This window comes from Candoia aspera, chromosome 7 (genome assembly GCF_035149785.1).
Source record: "Candoia aspera isolate rCanAsp1 chromosome 7, rCanAsp1.hap2, whole genome shotgun sequence".
Classification (NCBI taxonomy): domain Eukaryota; kingdom Metazoa; phylum Chordata; class Lepidosauria; order Squamata; family Boidae; genus Candoia; species Candoia aspera.
In genome coordinates this window covers 34,587,334-34,607,857 of record NC_086159.1, presented here as the reverse complement: position 1 = coordinate 34,607,857, position 20,524 = coordinate 34,587,334, and the positions used below count along the sequence as shown (strand labels likewise).

The 20,524-nt window shown below is 40.5% G+C and overlaps 1 protein-coding gene across 1 annotated transcript in view; it reads right to left on the bottom strand.

The window, feature by feature from the left end:
• ANKS1B (ankyrin repeat and sterile alpha motif domain containing 1B) overlaps nt 1-20,524 on the bottom strand; it is a 370,859-nt gene that overhangs the window by 264,573 nt on the left and 85,762 nt on the right. Inside the window, exon 10 of the mRNA XM_063308683.1 lies at nt 3-168. Within this exon, the coding sequence (XP_063164753.1) occupies nt 3-168 (166 nt within the window). The remainder of the gene's footprint in view (nt 1-2; nt 169-20,524) is intronic.

The following is a 20,524-nucleotide window of genomic DNA, read 5'->3' as shown; positions in this document are numbered from 1 at the left end:
ACCTATTTTTGATGAAACTCCTCTTGTTATTTCTAAAGAACAAGGCTTCTTCGTAACTGTTGTATCAAGAAAATCACAGAGATCATTCTCATTTTCTAAAGGAGATGTTTCTGAAGAAACAGATGGCACTGCTTCCAGTGTGTAACTCCCCTTCTTTGGAAAGGCTTCCTAAAATATAAAAATAGAATTATAGAATTGAGTTGGCCTTGTAGAGGACAGAAAACAGTTTAAAATGATCATATAACAGTATCATATATACCTAAAAGTTAGTTACAACAATAATAAGGATTTTTAAAATAACTTTCTATTAAAAAATAATTTAAGATTAAAGTTAGTTTCTAGAGCTATTCAAATACAGATTTGAAACAAAAATATATTTTAAAAGCTACCTGTCTATGCATCTTAATAATAAAACTTATTATTAAATCATTATTATTTACATTAATATATATGTAAATGTCACTGCCTCAAGATACTATGGACATTTTGCTTTTCTTAGAGAATGAGGAGGGGTGATTGTATTCAGATCTTTCAGAACGTTTCCTATTTCCATGCAGAAAGTTATCATTTTTCATATATACCCAGCTGATGTAAACAAAATTCTCTATGTTCTGTACATACAGAATTATATGGGCAATTTAAAGTCATTGGGTGTTCTCTCCTTAGCTTATGTAGGCTTGGGAGTCCCACAAGGTTTTATCTGCCACCCAACTGATCAATCAATAGCTGGGCACTTGGGAATATAGAAGATCAGTGTTGCTACTTCTTCATTAATAATAATAGAAAATACTAATACTTTCAATAATAATAACAACAACAACAACAACAACAACAACAACAAAAGAAAGGATTGAAAAGTTATATCCCGCTCTCCTTTCAATCTTTAGCAAGATTAGGGCTTCTCAGCTAAAACAGTAGTCTTGAAAAGGTTTGCAGAGGATAGGATGGGAGGAGAGAGAAAAGGGACTACAACAGAAGGAATTTTACACTATCATTGTCAAGACTGCAAGTTCTGAAAGATCCTATGGAACAAATGCAACTCCTCACACACACACAAAATGGCTACCCCTGTCCTACATATTAATGCTATAAAACGAGATATAATGCATTTTCAAGAAATATGTTAGTTGTTGCTTTATAATTGAGTAATATATTGAAAGTCAAATTCTGACATTCATCAGTCTAATTTTACTCTCAGCTAGGAATGATTCAGTTTTCAAACTCTACAAACTGCTCTGAAATGCCAAAGCTGTCTGAGATTGCATGCAGAATAAAAATATAAATGTTACTGCATATCACTTACTTGACAATGAATAGTTGAAACTCGTTCTATCTTAGAGTTAGTAGAAAGTTCCAAAAGATGTACTTAATACTAAAAGTGCCACATTAATAGTGCAAGTAACAAGGAAAACAATCAATAGTAGACTGTTTGACAATAAAAGTTCTCAGATCTATCAGTTGTCCCTTCCAGTCCAATGAAAAGTACAACTAAGGAAAGGGGAAAAGAAATGGGTTTTTATAATACCACCACATGTCTTGAGACTAAAATTCTTTCCTTCTGGAAAAGTTTATTCGTGCACCAAGTAACCTGGCCCCATGCCATGTAGGGCTTTAAAGGTGACAACCAGCACCTTGAATTGTACCTGGAACTCTTTTGGAAGCTATTGAAACTCATGTAGCAGCAGTGTTATGTGAGCATATCATGGTGCACCCAATACTGCACATGCTGCAGCATTTTGGACAAGCTGAAGCTTCTGAAAGGTCTTCAAGGGCAGCCCCATGTAGAGCACAATGCAATAGTCCAAACTGGAGATGACCAAGGCATGAGTGACCATGAGCAGTACTTCCTGATCTAGGAATGGGCACAACTGCTACATAAGACATACTGTAACTGTGCAGAGGTCCTCCTGGCTGTGGCTGCCACTTGCTCCTCAAGCAGGAGTCCTGAGTCCAGGAGAATTTCCAGATTGCACACCAACTCTGCCTGGGGGATAGTTACCCCATCCAGAGTTAATTATGGAAAATCACTAGATATTGGGGACCCTAAATCCTACAGCATTCAGTCTTGGCAGGTCTGAATCGAAGTTGGTGCTTCCCCATCCAGACCTTCCAGGCACTGAGAAAGCACCTTGATGTCATCACTTGGATGGCCCAGGACAGAGATATATAAGTCAGTATCATCAGCATACAGATGACCTCACTCTGCAATTTCATGCAGATGCTAAATAGGAGCAGGAGAGAGTTGAGACCTGTGGCACTCCACAAAGCAGAAACCTAGAACTGGGGCTGGACCTTACCCCCGAAACAATACCAACTGAAACTGAGTTTGAAGAAAGGATACCCACTGAAGAACCCTGCCCCTCACTCCCAACCCCCTCAGCCAGTCCAGAAGTATACCATGATTGAATGGTTTCAAAAGCTGACAGAGATCAAGGAAAGCCAAGGTGGATACACTATACCCCATCCTGGGCTTGCTAGACATGACCCACAAGTGCAATCAGTGCCATTTCAGTACTATATTCTAACCTGAAATAAGACTGCAATGGGTCCAGATAATCCACTTCTTCCACAGCCCATCAAATCTACCACCTGCAGGCTGCTACACAAACAGCAAACCCAACTGATCCTTATAACCCAATTTCACAAATAGGATTCACTATCTGTGCAGCAGTATCCCTCAAAGCCACCATAGTCTCTTAGATGACAATGATTACAACCCCACCCAGCCCTGGAGTCTCAGGTGGGCACATTTCCAAGAGGGAAACCCTCCTCCCTCCCTGTCCAACTTGGTCTCTGTAATGCATGCCAGGTCAGCCCTCTCATCCACAGTTATATCATGGATAAGGGAGGTCTTAATACAGACTGAACTGGCCTTTAGCAACAGCAGCAGTACAAACCTAGATCTTCTATTGATCAGATTTCAGGGTTGTGCAGGGCATAGAATGTGACATTGGTACCAAACAGCAGGGCTGCTTTCCCCAATAGTGGCCCATCCTGTCTCCTGCCATATTTCCTCATGCCTGTCACCACTGTGAGGTTACTGATTGTCTCCTCCCTTCTAACAATACCCATCATCCCCAATCCTTGCCCTTCCTCCCCAAGAGCCCACCTCACTACCAAGCAATAAGGAGGCCAGCTCTAACACTCAATACCCAGCACTCAGCTAGCCCAGCTATTTGCCACCTTCTATCCAGCCATTTAGCCCCACCACCACCACCCTGCTCTCACCATGTAGGTCCAAGGAGAAAAGGAAAAAAACACATCCTCACATCTTCTTAATCCAACCAAAGCCACCACCCTCCACTCTCTCTCGTGAAAAGGGGCAAAAGGCTCAAGACCTCTCCCAATACCTCCTTCACTACCCTTCCCATGTCTAAAATGCTAGTCCAAATCCTCCTGTCCAGGATCTTTCTCCTGTCTTCAGAGACAAAATAGCTGACACAACAGAACTGCCACAAGCTGTAATCATTATATTGCTAATTCTGGTCATTGGATAGTCCTACGTTCATGGTACAGGGCAAGAAAAAAAATGAATAAAAGAAAAGCCAAGGTGGCTGCTGTGCCATGTGGCTGGCCATAAAGCAACTGCAGGAAGCTGGCCAGTTCTCTGACAGAACTACTAACCTGCTCATGCTGCTGGTGCTGTCCCTGCTCTGGGAGCCCAAAGATCTCACCAGAGGGGATACTATGCTGCCTTTGCCACAAAGATGTTCCTATATGGGCCTGAAATACAATCACTGATTATGAGCCACCAGGTTGGTGTCAACTCATAGCAACCACAGAGACAGATTTTCTTTATGATGATCTATTCCTGACCTGGTCTTTCAGGTCTTCCAATTGAGCATTCATTGCTGCTATAACTAAGTCCATCCATCCTGCTGCTGGTCAACCTCTTTTTCTTTTTCCTTTCACCTTTCCTGACATTACAGCCTTCTCCAGAAAGCTAGGTCTTCACATAATATATCTGAAGTAGGATAATTTGAACCTGGTCATTTGTGCCTCAAGAATTCTGGGGTGATTTGTTTGATGATCCATTTGTTTGTTTTCTTGGCTGTCGATGGTATTCTCAGGAGTGTTTTCCAACACCAAAGTTCAAAAGCATCACTACTTTTCCTAGCCTGCTTCTTCAAAATCCAACTTTTGCTTCTACAGAGTATCACAGGGAACACCACTGCTTGCACTTTTCTGATTTTTGTAGGTATAGATGACACATCATGGCATCTGAATATCTTCACAGATGCTTTGCCAAGTGCTAGTCTGTAGCATATTTCTTGACTGCTTATTCCTTTACTTTTGATGGTTGATCCTAAAAGTCAGAAGCTATCCACCATTTCAATATTGTTGTCGTTTATTTGTTTAGTCGCTTCTGACTCTTCATGACTTCATGGATCAGCCCACTCCAGAGCTTCCTGTCCATCATCAACACCCCCAGCTCCCCCAAGGATGAGTCCGTCAACTCTAGAATATCATCCATCCATCTTGCCCTTGGTCAGCCCCTCTTCCTTTTGCCTTCCATTCTCCCTAGCATCAGCATCTTCTCTAGGGTGTCCTGTCTTCTCATTATGTGGCCAAAGTATTTCAGTTTTGCCTTTAATATCATTCCCTCCAGTGAGCAGTCTGGCTTTATTTCCTGGAGGATGGACTGGTTTGATCTTCTTGCAGTCCAAGGCACTCTCAGAATTTTCCTCCAACACCACAGTTCAAAAGCATCGATCTTCCTTCTCTCAGCCTTCCTTATGGTCCAGCTCTTGCAGCCATATGTTACTACGGGGAATACCATTGCTTTAACTATGCGGACCTTTGTTGTCAGTGTGATGTCTCTGCTCTTAACTATTTTATCAAGATTTGTCATTGCTCTTCTCCCAAGGATTAAACGTCTTCTGATTTCCTGACTCCAGTCAGCATCTGCAGTAATCTTTGCACCCAGAAATACAAAGTCTTTCACTGTCTCTATGTTTTCTCCCTCTATTTGCCAGTTATCAGTTAAGCTGGTTGCCATAATCTTGGTTTTTTTGAGGTTTAGCTGCAAGCCAGCTTTTGCACTTTCTTCTTTCACCTTCATCATAAGGCTCCTCAGTTCCTCTTCGCTTTCAGCCATCAAAGTGGTATCATCTGCATATCTGAGATTGTTAATGTTTCTTCCAGAGATTTTAACTCCAGCCTTGGATTCCTCAAGCCCAGCATGTCGCGTGATGTGTTCTGCATACAAGTTGAATAGGTAGGGTGAGAGTACACAACCCTGCCATACTCCTTTCCCAATCTTAAACCAGTCCGTTGTTCCGTGGTCTGTTCTTACTGTTGCTACTTGGTCGTTATACAGATTCCACCATTTCAATATATTTATTGTCAATTCTAAGGCTGGTTGTTGTACCTATTGTCATTAATCTGCAAACTTAAATTTTCTATGTAGATTTTTCAAATGGAAGTCTATAAAATATCCTAGATTATAAATCTACAGAACAATCTGCTGTTCAAGGGAAAGCAAAACAGGTGGTTTCAAAAATCAGAAATACTCTTGAGTGCCAATGTACTGTTTACATATTTAAGTGTATTTCACTCTACAGAGGAATAAACTATCTTTTCCAGACTGTTAAAACCATTGCATATATATTGAAACTCACAGATGTTCTTCATAAAGCATAACTGTTAAAGGAAAATATAATGCTTACTACACTGCATCTGCTCTTTGTGAAATACAATTATATGATGTTGGGTTCATTGCAAGAAATTATACAGTTTCAAAAACCCTTTCAGATCTCCCAGGAATCATAGAATGTAAGGATTCTATTGGAAAATCTTAGAGATCATCCAGTCCAACTCCCTGCTTTTTGGCTTGAGAAATAAAGCCACAGCCTGAAGCAGCAGCAAGATATTTTCTGTTTAAGAAAGACCCTAGACTATAGTCAGGGCTGCAAGTAGGAGGGGGGGGCAAGCGGGGCATGTTCCCTGGGCGCTGCGCTGGGGGGGTGCCAAAATGGCAAAATAGTATTTACATGCTGAATGTTTTCCCCGGGGCAAGGGGGTGCTCACAGAACCCATGTTTGCCCACGGTGACACAGACCCTAGTTGCTGTGCTGACTACAGTTGTCTTGTATTTACAGGTAAGGCGTGTCTTGAAAATCTAATATTCAGCCTACTCCCCAAATCCACAATTTCTATGGAAAGAAATAGTCCTACAAAACAGAAAGGAGGAAGGGAATACTTGGCACAGCACAAGTTTCCATATACATTCAAAATGCAGGCTAGACTACACTGAGACAATATATCAAAGTATTATTTGAATCAATAATACTACATCCCAAGACATTTTTTAAAAAGGCAGGACAGCTTATTTTTGGGGAGGGAGGAGAGATGCATGGACAGGATTCATATTTTGAGACACCAGAACTACCAAGAGAAAAAAAATATCTCTATTTCATCTTGGGGCATTAGTATAATATAATTCTATTTTTATGTTCAGAAAAACATAATTTAGAAACTTTTTGGGGGGTAGGTTATGATGATTCTTCATACAAACTGTTTCAGAGGATGTTAGATTTAAGTACCACTAAACCAATGAAGCATAGTAGATAAGTTTCTTTATTTAAATATAATATTTTAAATCCTGCTTTTCTACTTAAAATACGTACATTTGCTTTGTAAGACTCACTATGGTTGAATAAAAATGCACACTCTTCTGTGTCATAGAACAGGACTTAAACCAGCAGAATATTATATGAAAACTATGTCACTTTTTAGTACTTTTCAAATATCACAATCTTTTTTTAAAGAGAAGCAAAAAAATATAAAAAATGCTTTAACAAAAAAGTGAAATACAACAAACAAAAAACTTGTTAATAAGTCATTATTACAGCAAACAATTACAATTCTACATATACTTCTCTAATGCAAATATTATTCAAATATCACATCTTGTATTTTTTCCCAAAACCTTTGGAAACAGATATGCTATTTTTAAAAATATCCCATATCTTATAATAAACTATTTCAAAATTTCAAGATCCTTACACATATTTAGTTAATCTAAAATAAATTATTTTACTTATTAAAAATAATTCTTGCAAGTAATAATTTTTGTATTTTCATACCACCGTTTTAGAGCATGAAGGATACCATAAGTACTGGCATGCTTTCCTATTAATTTCTATTAAGTATTCAGGCAATATGGAGTGATACACAGCACTTAATGTTGGCATGTTTTCCCATGTCTGGTTGATGGTCAAGCAGTTGGATAGAGCACTGCACCTCCTAGGATCTTATTTTTCTATTACCCTTTCCAATCCTAAGGTTTCTGCATTTAGTGGGGGGAAGGGTTAGAGGCAAAAAGAGGCATTCATCATTTTAGCATAGAGAAATAATATGATTTATAAAGAAAAATAGTATGAATTACAGTGAGCCTTATCAGTATTATGTGCTGACATACTTAGCCTGTTTTCTTTTCCAGTTTGTCACATTCCTGATGTGTACAATGATATGCAGTTACCTGTTCCCACTTTCAGCAGAAGGAGTCCCACTCACTAGCACCAGGTACAACGCTATCCCTCTATTATTCCCTAGAAGAGCACTTATTGATTGGGAACAAGTCTAAATGCAGAGTTGAATGAATTTGACAATCTCACTTCTTCCTACATAGTGACATTTAAGTTTTTCCACTCATTCTTGCCTACTGCATTTAATCAAAGTCTATTATACTATGGCTACATCTTCTAGTTCTCTCTTTTATCCATCAAGACTGCTTCTCTCTCACCATATATCAATTTATTGAGCTGGAGTGTACTAAAAAGATAAAATTGCATTGTTGGAAGAAGTTACAACTGCAGAATTAAAACCTAAACTGAAGAAATGTGTTTATTCTCAGCCTTTGAACTGACTCTCTCTTGACATAATAGATATAAAATGGATATGTGTTATTGTTCCTTTTTTGTTCTCTTGTTTGTTTGATTAATCTGCATTTTGCTTTCTATCTTGTAGATTTTTTGCTTAAGTATTCCAGTTCTTGCACTCATATTCAGCAATATTTTTATTTTTTTTAATTATTATTACTACTTCAGAGTAAAATAATGGCTCCTGAGACTTGCATTTTGGCAATGCGAAAAATAAGCTTGAGTAACCATTAATGTGTTGATCTGTCTTCCTTAGCCACAAATCCTATTTTTCAATCCATCTGGAGAAAAGAACATGCTGTATACATTGGGGGAAGAGTGTTGTGTTAATCTATGATAGCTAAAATTCTGAAGGAGTCTGGTAGCATTTTTTCAGATTATCAAATTTTATTAAAAGACATAAGCGTTTGTGAGCTACAGCTCGCTTCACCCGGTGCATGGAGTGGCTAAACCCAGATGTCTACCTGGTCCTCCACATTTACACCAACACTCTAGCAACTACACACAATAGCATCAAGTCTAAGAAACGCAAGCAAGGGTTAAGTTGTAGGAGAGTCAGGAAAAGTTCCAGATTAAACTTATATTGGGTATAACAGACTGCATCCTCATGCTGACAGTGCAGAATCAACTTATTCAAACAGCCTCATTCTACTACGCAACAAAGTTTCTTAGCCAAGCCATGCGTTTTGAGTAGCACTAGCCTACTTCAAGCAGAGTCAAGGTTTATCATAGAATCATCAAATTGTAGAGTTGAAAAAAACCACAAGCACCCAACTAACTCAGGGGTTTTCAAAGTTTTTCAAACCATGGATTCTGTTTCTTTTAAAATAATTTCCAAACTCTTAAACCACAAAATGATGGCTAGGACATTTTTTCATGGGAAAACAAGCCCCATTCTTTCCACTGTGCCTTAGAAAAATTGCTATGGACATCCCAGGCTGCATTTGAGTGCTTTTATTTATTTTAACCTTAGACTCTCATGGAACCCCCTCAAGCTCTTAAAGAACATTAGGGTTTTGTGGAACTTTTGTGGCATGTTGAATAAAACTGGTCCTAGTATAGACCCCTGCAGGAGTCCAGTATTTGTTATTCTCCAACTCAACATAAAGCCATTAATGCTGGCTTTTAGTGTGGTTAACCAGCCATTTACAGAGCCACCTTACTGTAGTGCCACCCAGAACACAGTTGAACAGTTTGTCAATGGGAATGTCATTGTAACCTTGTAAAAAGCATTGCAGAAATTGAGGTACATTATATCCACAACATTCCCCTTGTCCACTAAAATAGTTATCTTGTCCAAGACTGAAACAAGCTTTGTCTCACATGACCTTTTTTTCCCCTTTTTATTGTGTTGTTATAAATCTTGATACATTGTTATTTCAATACAATGATATTTATAAAATATAATTACAAATTCTTGACATTCTATTATTTAGATAACAGAGTATTAAAATAAAGAAAAGGAAACAAGTAGATATTCTATCAATATTAGCTACAATTTAGGATATCAGTGTTACAAGTATTAAAATTTTTTGGCTTTTTCATTCAAAGTTAAGTATAATATTGGAAAGGAAAAAATAAAAAAAATAACACGCTGCAACTTGTATCAAGGTATTTGTTATATAATAAAGGTTTCAGTCTTAAGCTAAATAACTTAATATTAAAATTCCCATTGTATTGTCACGTGGTATATGTGTGTATGTATGTGTAATACCTTCAGCAAAGGATCGTTACCTTGTCGTGGTGCTGGAGCTTGAGCACTTCAATGATGCCATGAGCTAAACCGTGAAGGGCCACCCAAGACGGGAAGGTTATGACAGAGAGGTCAGACTAAATGTGATCCCTGGGGAAGGTAATGGCAACCCACCCCAGTATTCTTGCCATGAAAACTAAATGGAACAGTACAACAAGAGATATGTCGGTATACCATCGGAAGATGAGACCCCCAGGTCAGAAGATGGTCAAAATGCTACTGGGGAGGAACAGAGGATGAGTTCAACTAGCCCCAGATGTGATGACGCAGCTAGCTCAAAGCCAAAAGGACGGCAAGTGGCCAACAGTGCTGGTGGTGAACAGCAAATCCAATGTTCTAAGGATCAACACACCATTGGAACCTGGAATGTAAGATCTATGAGCCAGGGCAAATTGGATGTGGTTTTTGGTGAGATGTCAAGATTAAAGATAGACATTTTGGGCGTCAGTGAACCGAAATGGACTGGAATGGGCCACTTCACATCAAATGACCACCAGATCTACTACTGTGGACAAGAGGACCACAGAAGAAATGGAGTAGCCTTCGTAATTAATAATAAAGTGGCTAAAGCAGTGCTTGAATATAATCCAAAAAACGATAGAATGATCTCAATTCGAATCCAGGGCAAGACATCTAACATCACAGTGATCCAAATATACACCCCAACCACAGATACTGAAGAATCTGAAGTAGAGCCGTTCTATGAGGATCTGCAGCACCTACTAGACAACATGCCTAAAAGAGATGTTATTTTCATCATGGGAGACTGGAATGCTAAGGTGGGCAGTCAAATGACACCTGGAATTACAGGTAAGCATGGCCTGGGAGAACAAAACGAAGCAGGACATAGGCTGATAGAATTTTGCCAAGACAACTCACTCTGCATAACAAACACTCTCTTCCAACAACCTAAGAGATGGCTTTATATATGGACTTCACCAGATGGACAACACTGAAATCAGATTGACTACATCCTGTGCAGCAAAAGGTGGCGGACATCTGTACAGTCGGTAAAAACAAGACCTGGAGCTGACTGTAGTTCCGATCACGAACTTCTTATTGCACAATTTAGGATCAGACTCAAGAGATTAGGGAAGACCCACAGATCAGCTAGATATGAGCTCACTAATATTCCTAAGGAATATGCAGTGGAGGTGAAGAATAGATTTAAGGGACTGGACTTAGTAGATAGGGTCCCGGAAGAACTCTGGACAGAAGTTCGCAACATTGTTCAGGAGGCGGCAACAAAATACATCCCAAAGAAAGAAAAAACCAAGAAGGCAAAATGGCTGTCTGCTGAGACACTAGAAGTAGCCCAAGAAAGAAGGAAAGCAAAAGGCAACAGTGACAGGGGGAGGTATGCCCAATTAAATGCAAAATTCCAGAGGTTAGCCAGAAGAGATAAGGAATTATTTTTAAACAAACAATGTGTGGAAGTGGAAGAAGACAATAGAATAGGAAGGACAAGAGACCTTTTCCAGAAAATTAGAAACATCGGAGGTAAATTCCAGGCAAAAATGGGTATGATGGCAAGGACCTAACAGAAGAAGAAGAGATCAAGAAAAGGTGGCAATAATATACAGAAGACCTGTATAGGAAGGATAACAATATTGGGGATAGCTTTGACGGTGTGGTCAGTGAGCTAGAGCCAGACATCCTGAAGAGTGAGGTTGAATGGGCCTTAAGAAGCATTGCTAATAACAAGGCAGCAGGAGATGACGGCATCCTAGCTGAACTGTTCAAAATCTTGCAAGATGATGCTGTCAAGGTAAGGCATGCTATATGTCAGCAAATTTGGAAAACACAAGAATGGCCATCAGACTGGAACAAATCAACTTATATCCCCATACCAAAAAAGGAGAACACTAAAGAATGTTCAAACTATCGAACAGGGGCACTCATTTCACATGCCAGTATGGTAATGCTCAAGATCCTGCAAGGTAGATTTCAGCAATTCATGGAGCGAGAATTGCCAGATGTACAAGCTGGGTTTAGAAAAGGCAGAGGAACTAGGGACCAAATTGCCAATATCCACTGGATAATGGAAAAAGCCAGGGAGTTTCAGAAAAACATCTATTTCTGTTTTATTGACTATTCTAAAGCCTTTGACTGTGTGGACCATAACAAATTGTGGCAAGTTCTTAGTGGTATGGGGATACCAAGTCATCTTGTCTGCCTCCTGAAGAATCTGTATAACGACCAAGTAGCAACAGTAAGAACAGACTACGGAACAACGGACTGGTTTAAGATTGGGAAAGGAGTACGGCAGGGCTGTATACTCCCAGCCTACCTATTCAACTTGTATGCAGAACACATCATGCAACATGCTGGGCTTGAGGAATCCAAGGCTGGAGTTAAAATCACTGGAAGAAACATTAACAATCTCAGATATGCAGATGATACCACTTTGATGGCTGAAAGCGAAGAGGAACTGAGGGGCCTTATGATGAAGGTGAAAGAAGAAAGTGCAAAAGCTGGCTTGCAGCTAAACCTCAAAAAAAAAACAAGATTATGGCAACCAGCTTGATTGATACCTGGCAAATAGAGGGAGAAAATGTAGAAGCAGTGAAAGACTTTGTATTTCTAGGTGCGAAGATTACTGCAGATGCTGACTGCAGTCAGGAAATCAGAAGACGCTTAATCCTTGGGAGAAGAGCAATGACAAATTTTGATAAAATAGTTAAGAGCAGAGACATCACACTGACAACAAAGGCCCGCATAGTTAAAGCAATGGTGTTCCCCATAGTAACATATGGCTGCAAGAGCTGGACCACAAGGAAGGCTGAGAGAAGGAAGATCGATGCTTTTGAACTGTGGTGTTGGAGGAAAATTCTGAGAGTGCCTTGGACTGCAAGAAGATCAAACCAGTCCATCCTCCAGGAAATAAAGCCAGACTGCTTACTTGAGGGAACAATATTAAAGGCAAAACTGAAATACTTTGGCCACATAATGAGAAGACAGGACACCCTGGAGAAGATGCTGATGCTAGGGAGAGTGGAGGGCAAAAGGAAGAGGGGCCGACCAGGGGCAAGGTGGATGGATGATATTCTAGAGGTGACGGACTTGCCCCTGGGGGAGCTGAGGGTGTTGACGACGGACAGGAAGCTCTGGCGTGGGATGGTCCATGAAGTGATGAAGAGTTGGAAGCAACTAAGCGAATAAACAAGAACAATGTGTAATACATATCAGTGAAAGGAAAAATAAATAAACAAAGCAAAAGTAACAAAAAGTAAAATACCAAAAAGTAAAAAAAGAGGGAGGGAAAAAGGAAGAGAGAAAAAAAGATTTTTTTAAAAAGAACTATTAAGTTTCTGACTTCTTCATTTTTATACATTGGCTAATTTGCAATATTTATACATGTTTAGTCCCCCTTAGAAGCCAAACTGTAAGCAATTGTATTTGTTGTGCTGAGTGATGTGTATGGGAACCATTGTTGCTTACAGTTAATTAAAGTTCTATTGTGTATATATACTGTTAGTTTTGCCATTGCAGGCATGACTTATTTTTGACAAAGCCATACTGACCTTTAGTAATCATGGCATTATCTTTAAGATGTGTCCAAATGGCTTGCTTTATTATCTGCTCTACCACCTTTCCAGGCATAGATGTTAGGCTCACCAGTTGATAATTAAAGGGATCCTCTTTTTCCCTTTTTTGAAGAGAGGGATCACACATACTCCTCCGGCAACTCCCATGTTCTTCCCATGGCATCTTTCTTACTATTTGTCTTAGTTTGTTAAAATCAGATTTTCTAAGATTCATTGTTTGCCTATTTTTACTAAGCTTTTTGTTAAAATCAAGAACTGTGACAATGTATGGTCACTTGTTCCCTCCCTGTTAGTAAGGATCAAAGCCAAGATAGCAGACCAGCTAGTGTCCACCTCAGTCTTTTAAAAGTGAAAATTATCACCAATATAAGTTAAGAATTTATCTGACATTTTGTATTTGACAGAATTAGCCTTCTAAAAGAAGTCTAGGTAGTTGAAATCTCCCATCACAATTGTTACATTATTTTTTGAGGCTTCAATTACCTGCTTTCATAATTTCCATTTACCTCTTCTGACTCACTGGGTAGTAAGGAACAGATTCCTAGCAAGATATCCCTTATATTAGCTTGTCCTGTTATCTTAACCTATATGCTTTCAACACTTGTGTTGCCAACAGTCTAATAAAGCTCTGTACAGGTAAGTTCACTCCTGATATACAGTGCCACGCTGCTTCCACTCTTGCATTGCCTGTTCCTCTGAATCAAGAGGTACCCATCAAGTTCACCATGATCCTATAATCCTTGTTATATTTGCCTTTGTGCTTCATGATATCCAGTTCATCTTGCTTGTTACCAATACCTCCTGCATTACTTCAGAGATATTTAAGATAATGGGTTAGTTCCTTAGGCTCAGTCTCCCTTTTCCTTTCTGCCTGTACTTCCCTTGTTTCTTTGCTAAACTAGTCATTTCCAAAACACTTTGCTTTGCTGCTGTATTCTGTTCATTACTTTCCAATTTATTACTCACCAATAATCTTATGACTCCTTCTTCCTTGTATTCTATTCTCTTCCTGACTAAGCTGGTGAAGCTATTAGCCAAAGATGTACTTTTCCTTAGTGAGGAAAACCAGCCCCTTGTCCCTGAAAAATCCAAATCTCTGTTGCATGCACCAGTGTTATTAATGGGAGCTCACTTGAAAATTTGTCCTTTCTCTTGCTGGACTTTTGCCTTCAACATATTAATGAGAACGCCACTTAGCCAAAGAACCTTTTCCCTCCTTTCCAAAGCCATGAAGTTACTCTTGATATCCTGGAGGTTGTGCCTTGGAGTATCATTTGTGCCCACACAGATGCGTAGAAAAGGGTTGCCAAGGTCAGAGAGTAGCTATTCATCATTTAGTCATTTGTTACACTGGACTAATAATCAGAATCTAACTACAAACTCTAATACACTTTGTGTCATGTTCACTGTTTCAATGTACAGTATACATCGTAACGTTTCACATGCCATGGCACTGACGTGCGTTTCTGTTTGGGAGGGAGCTGCTGTGAAACCTTGTACCAAGCTCTGTATCTGTATTCATTACAATGGAATGTGTTTGGGTTATGTTCTCTGTTCAAGGACTTTTCCCACAGACCATCAGAAACCATTAGGAGCACCTGGGATTGGGAACTTGGGAAGATTCTATGGGGGGAGGGATTTCATTCGCACCGAGGGTTTTTAGTTTGTATTTGGCACGCTTTTATCATTCTCAGCTTTCTTTGTGATCCTGCACACTATTCTTTAATAAACCAGATATCTTTGAATTCCTGCTCATGAGTCTGATAGCGTTTTAGAATAGGCAACCATTACATAAAGTCATTGGGTAAATTTTTGGTCTGAGCAATAGAGTTGGTTCCCAATGCTCAATTGCCCAAGCCAAAAATTTACCCAATGACTCAGAAGGAGCTTGAGGCATTACGGGACTTCATTGATAAAAATCTGTCAAGGGGATTTATTGAACCTGCTAATTCCCCAGTTGGGGCCCCTGTGCTATTCTGGGAAAAGAAAGATGGCACGCTTCGACTCTGTACAGACTATCGAGGGTTAAATTCCATCTCAATTCTCAACAAGTACCCCCTTCCGCTCATGAAGGACATGTTAGCTCATTTGTCAAAGGGCAAGATTTTCTCCAAGCTTGATCTTCACGAAGCCTATTTCCACATCCGCATACGAGCTGGAGATGAGTGGAAAACTGCTTTTAATTGCCCACTGGGTTCATTTCAGTACAAAGTCCTTCCTTTTGGGTTAGCAGGGGCACCTGGGGTCTTCATGTAGTTGATTAATGAAGTTTTACATGCTCATTTGTTTAAAGGGGTCCTGGTTTACTTAGATGATGTTCTCATTTACACTGAACCGAGGAGGAACACGAACGCCTCCTCAAACGGGTGTTACGCAAGCTTAGAGATGCCAAACTCTATGCCAAACTTTCCAAATGTGAATTCCACAAGACCCAACTTGACTATCTGGGCTATCGGGTGTCTGACAAGGGCATTGAAATGGACCCTGCAAAAATTCAGGCGATTTTAAGTTGGGAACATCCCCGCACCCGGAGGCAATTGCAAAGTTTCCTCGGGTTCTGCAATTATTATCAGGGGTTCGCTGAGACTGCCATGCCCCTCACTGATTTACTCTGTACCAAGGGCTTGGGGGAGACACACAAGGTAAAACATCCTGGAGCAGTGCTGAATTGGACACCTGAATGCCAGGCAGAGTTCGAAAAACTGAAATCCCTTTTCTCTGCTGAGCCTATTCTACAGCACCCCAATCCTGAATGCCCCTTTGTGGTCCAAGTTGATGCTTCTGACTCCTCAGTTGGGGCTATTTTGTTACAGAGAGATTCTGAAAATCACTTAAAACCCTGTGCTTATCTGTCCAGGAAATTTTCTGAAACTGAACGTTGTTGGCATGTTTCGGAAAAGGAGGAGTTTGCTGTAAAAGCCACTTTGGAAGCCTGGCATCACCTCCTTGAAGGCGCTAAATGCCCTTTCGAGGTTTGGACCGATCATAGGAATTTGGAAGCCCTCCGCACCCCCCGGCGTCTCAGTCCTAAACAAATTTGCTGGGCTCAGTTTTTCAGTCATTTCAACTTCCAGTTAAAATTTATCCCAGGAAAGAAAATATTTCTGGCCGATTCTTTGTCATGTTTACCTCAGGATTTTGACCAGGGGGCAGATGTGGTTGGGACTGTTCTCACTGAACCACAACTGGGTTTGGTTGCTGTCCAAATGGCTTGCTTTATTGCTGTCACTCGGAGCCAGACCCGTGCGCAGGGAACCCCGCCCCCAGCCCAGTCTGGGAAGCGGAAAGTGCAAGTTCCTTGTCAGTTACAGGAAGACTTTCTCCAGGCGCTGAAATCTGACACTTGGTTGCTAGCTAATAAAGACACTGTTTCTTTTGAAAACAGTCTGGCATGGGTGCAACACCACCTTTATGTGCCTGAAACTTTAAGAGCTGATATTTTACAGCGTTCCCATGATGATAAGTTTGCTGGACACTTTGGTTTTGTCAAAACCTTGCATTTGGTTCGTCCTCAATTCTGGTGGCCAACCTTGAGACATGATGTAAAAGACTATGTTGCTTCCTGTCCTGTTTGTGCCATGTCAAAACTTAAGGGGGGGAAACCACAGGGGCTTCTACAGCCAGTGGCCAGCCCATCCTGTCCCTGGGATGAGATTTCTATGGATTTTATTGTGGACCTTCCTCCCAGTCAGAAGAAAACTGTAACTTGGGTTGTAAAAGATTTTTTCTCCAAACAAGCACATTTCATTCCATGTGCATCCATCCTGTCAGCCCCACAATTGGCGTGCCTATTTATCCACCACATCTACTGCCTCCACGGTAGCCCCTCCCGTTTGGTCAGTGACTGCGGGACACAGTTTACTTCCCAGTTTTGGAAATCATTTTTAAAATTGATTGGCACCAAACAAGCGCTGTCCATGTCTTCCCATCCTGAGACTGACGGTTCTACAGAGATTTTAAACTCCACTCTTGAACAGTTTCTTAGAGCATACATTAACTACCATCAGGACGATTGGGTGGAGTTATTACCTTTTGCTGAAGTGGCTTACAATAATGCTGTCCACCAAAGTACCAGACAAACCCCTTTTCGTGTGGTTTCTGCTCATGACTTTGTTCCCATCCCTGAATTGCCACAGCCTCCTTCCCAAACATATTCTGCATCTGACTGGGCTGTTAAGCTGTCTGATTCCTGGCCGGTGTTTCAACAAGCTTTGGCTCATGCCCAGGCTGCTTACAAGTTCCAAGCCGATAAGCATCGTTCCTCACAACACGACTTCAAGGTTGGAGATCAGGTGTATCTATCTACCAAATTTATCAAGTCACCACAACCCTCTAAAAAACTTGCTCCAAAGTTCATTGGTCCTTTCCCTATTGTTGCTCTTATCAATCCAGTTACTGTTAAATTGGACCTGCCTCACAATTTGAAATGCTTGCACCCTGTTTTCCATTGCAGCTTGCTCAAGCCTGTGCACCACTCCTCCCGCTGGCATCCTCAACCTCCCCCTGCTGCTCCAATCATGATTGACAGCCAACAGCACTTTGAGGTCAAGGAGGTCGTTGATTCTCGCAAGCTTTGGGGCACCCTCCAGTATCTGGTCTGATGGAAACACTTTCCTCATCCTGAATGGGTGTCTGCCCGCCATGTTAATGCTCCTGATTTAGTTCACCATTTCCACCTTGCTTACCCTTTGAAGCCTGCTGCTTAGTGTTTTCTTTCCTTTGGGGGGGCAGTATGTCATGTTCACTGTTTCAATGTACAGTATACATCGTAACGTTTCACATGCCATGGCACTGACGTGCATTTCTGTTTGGGAGGGAGCTGCTGTGAAACCTTGTACCAAGCTCTGTATCTGTATTCATTATAATGGAATGTGTTTGGGTTATGTTCTCTGTTCAAGGACTTTTCCCGCAGACCATCAGAAACCATTAGGAGCACCTGGGATTGGGAACTTGGGAAGATTCTATGGGGGGAGGGATTTCATTCGCACCGAGGGTTTTTAGTTTGTATTTGGCACACTTTTATCATTCTCAGCTTTCTTTGTGATCCTGCACTCTATTCTTTAATAAATCAGATATCTTTGAATTCCTGCTTATGAGTCTGATAGTGTTTTAGAATAGGCAACCATTACACTTTGGCACTGTTGTCAGCTTCACCAAATCCTTTATTGCATGCAAATACTTTCTATCCACTTAGCCTGTTGTTAGCCTTGTGAAGTAGTCCAAGCAAGAAGCACAACCAGGAGTACTAGCTCTATCTTTATCATCTGAAAGTACCCCTCCTGTCCCTCACTTTTACTCTCCTGAAAACTAGGGAGGGTTCCTTCTGAGATGTTTTCACCACCCCTCCTCCTTCGGACTCAAATTGCATTTATAAAACTATTGTCTAGGCTGTGGTTCTTCCTCCTGTCTCCCAAGGTCATTCCCATATACTATTACACCTGCCAAGCTTTCTGTTAGAGTTGAAACAATTGATGGCTGGCTTTTATGCTCAGGTCCAATCACAGGAGACACTAAATTACTACAGCTCACTATCAGCAACCTCCAAGAGTCCCTTCAGCTCTATTTAACTTCCTTCTTGCATTTTCCAGTACTACTGGAAACTGTTTTCAGGTTCACCATCTTAACACTCATTAGGACCACAGTGACATCATCTTCAACTCTATTGGATACAATGTTTATAACCTGGATGGAGTCACCCTCAACATTTATAACCTTAATGGAGCCACCCTCATCAATCACTAGAAGACCTCCAATCTTTCCTCAAAGCATTTGGACTAAGCATGTCATGAGTACAGATGGTGAGCAGGAGGGGGCCCCTATCCACAGGGGAAAATGCATGCATAGTTTAGAGGCTTTGAACTGTCCTTCAAAGAAACTCAGAAGAGAACCGCCTTGAGTTTTGGGGTTTATCTGTCTGGGTCTCCCATGCTCCTTCAGTTTGGTAGGATTTTCTGTCTACTCGAGCAGTTAATAAACACTAGAGACTAATTTCTTGTCTCAGTGTGGTTTTTTGCTTAAGTCAGGACAAAGCACATATATTTGGGAAAGTAGAGGCCCAGAACATGCCCTCTCATCAGCCCTACAGTTTCATAATTAACCTTGTCTCTGGAGCTCAAATTTCAGTTCATCCGCCCCATCCTGAAAGCAGAGATGGCAGAAGAAATCTCACTTTGGGATATTTGAATACACTCAGGTGAATTGTCAGTCTTACAAAAATCCATGAGTGACATGTTTTGGTAGTCCATTCAGATTATTTGCTTACTTACTCTGAGAATCTTGCCCTCCGTAGTTATTACGTTAGTTCAATTCTTCAACATTTCTGTGACCACAGCCTTTATGTTACTGGAAAAATGAACCTTTGATCTGTCTGTGTTGGATTGTCCCTCTGAAAGAATTCAGATGCATCTGACTAAAGTACAGTATATTTTGCCTTTGGACCACCTCTCCCACACTACATATTTATTTATTCATTCATTCACTCATTCATTTTTTTTTATTGTTGCAGCAATTGAGAGACTCTTGTTAGGTTACAAACTCAACAATAATATACCCACAATGTAAATAACTTTACATAAGTAATTGAAGCATGAATGAAATAGTAAAACAATCAATTTTTAAAAAAGAGGTGATGTACATAACTCAAAGGTCTTCTTAAATATAGTAGTTCTATTTTTAATAATTTCCTGGAACCTAACAAGATAAGATCTGATTGGATTTCAGGGGGAAGGGAGTTCCATAACATCTACTAGCAGAAATGTATAGCAGTTCTGAGGCTTTGCCAATTTTTACCACAAATTCATTCTTAACTCTGTTGTTTTGGCCATCTCACCTGACTCAACTTACCAAGAAGGCCATATCATTTTAATGGGATTTTGAACAAGCTTTTGATTAATGTAAAAAGGTGTTTCAGCCTACCTTTCATCATCCTGATCACACCCACTGCTCTGTCACACTGGTTCATGTGTCCAATTTTGCCTTGGGGGCCCTGCTATTTCAATCTGGTCCAAAATTTTCAGACAGCCTTTTCCCCTGTTGGCTATCAAGGATGCCTTTCAGACCTAGCATCATGTCTCAGAGTGGGTGCATTACCCTGTAGAAGTCAGGCCTGACAGTAAGAATTGGGAGCATCATCAGATCCATCCTCAGATAACTATCTATTCTGTCTCCTCTGAATCCTAAGTCAGAGGCTGAAGAAGCAAACCAAATGAACTTTCAGTATGATGCAAACAGCCAGGCAAATACAAGTTTGTAAGTCTTGATTGTCAGGCAGTCAGACCCCTGAGGGAGTTCTAGGAGTCAATGAGCTTTTGTTGGTAAGGGCTGTCATAGATAACAAGGGG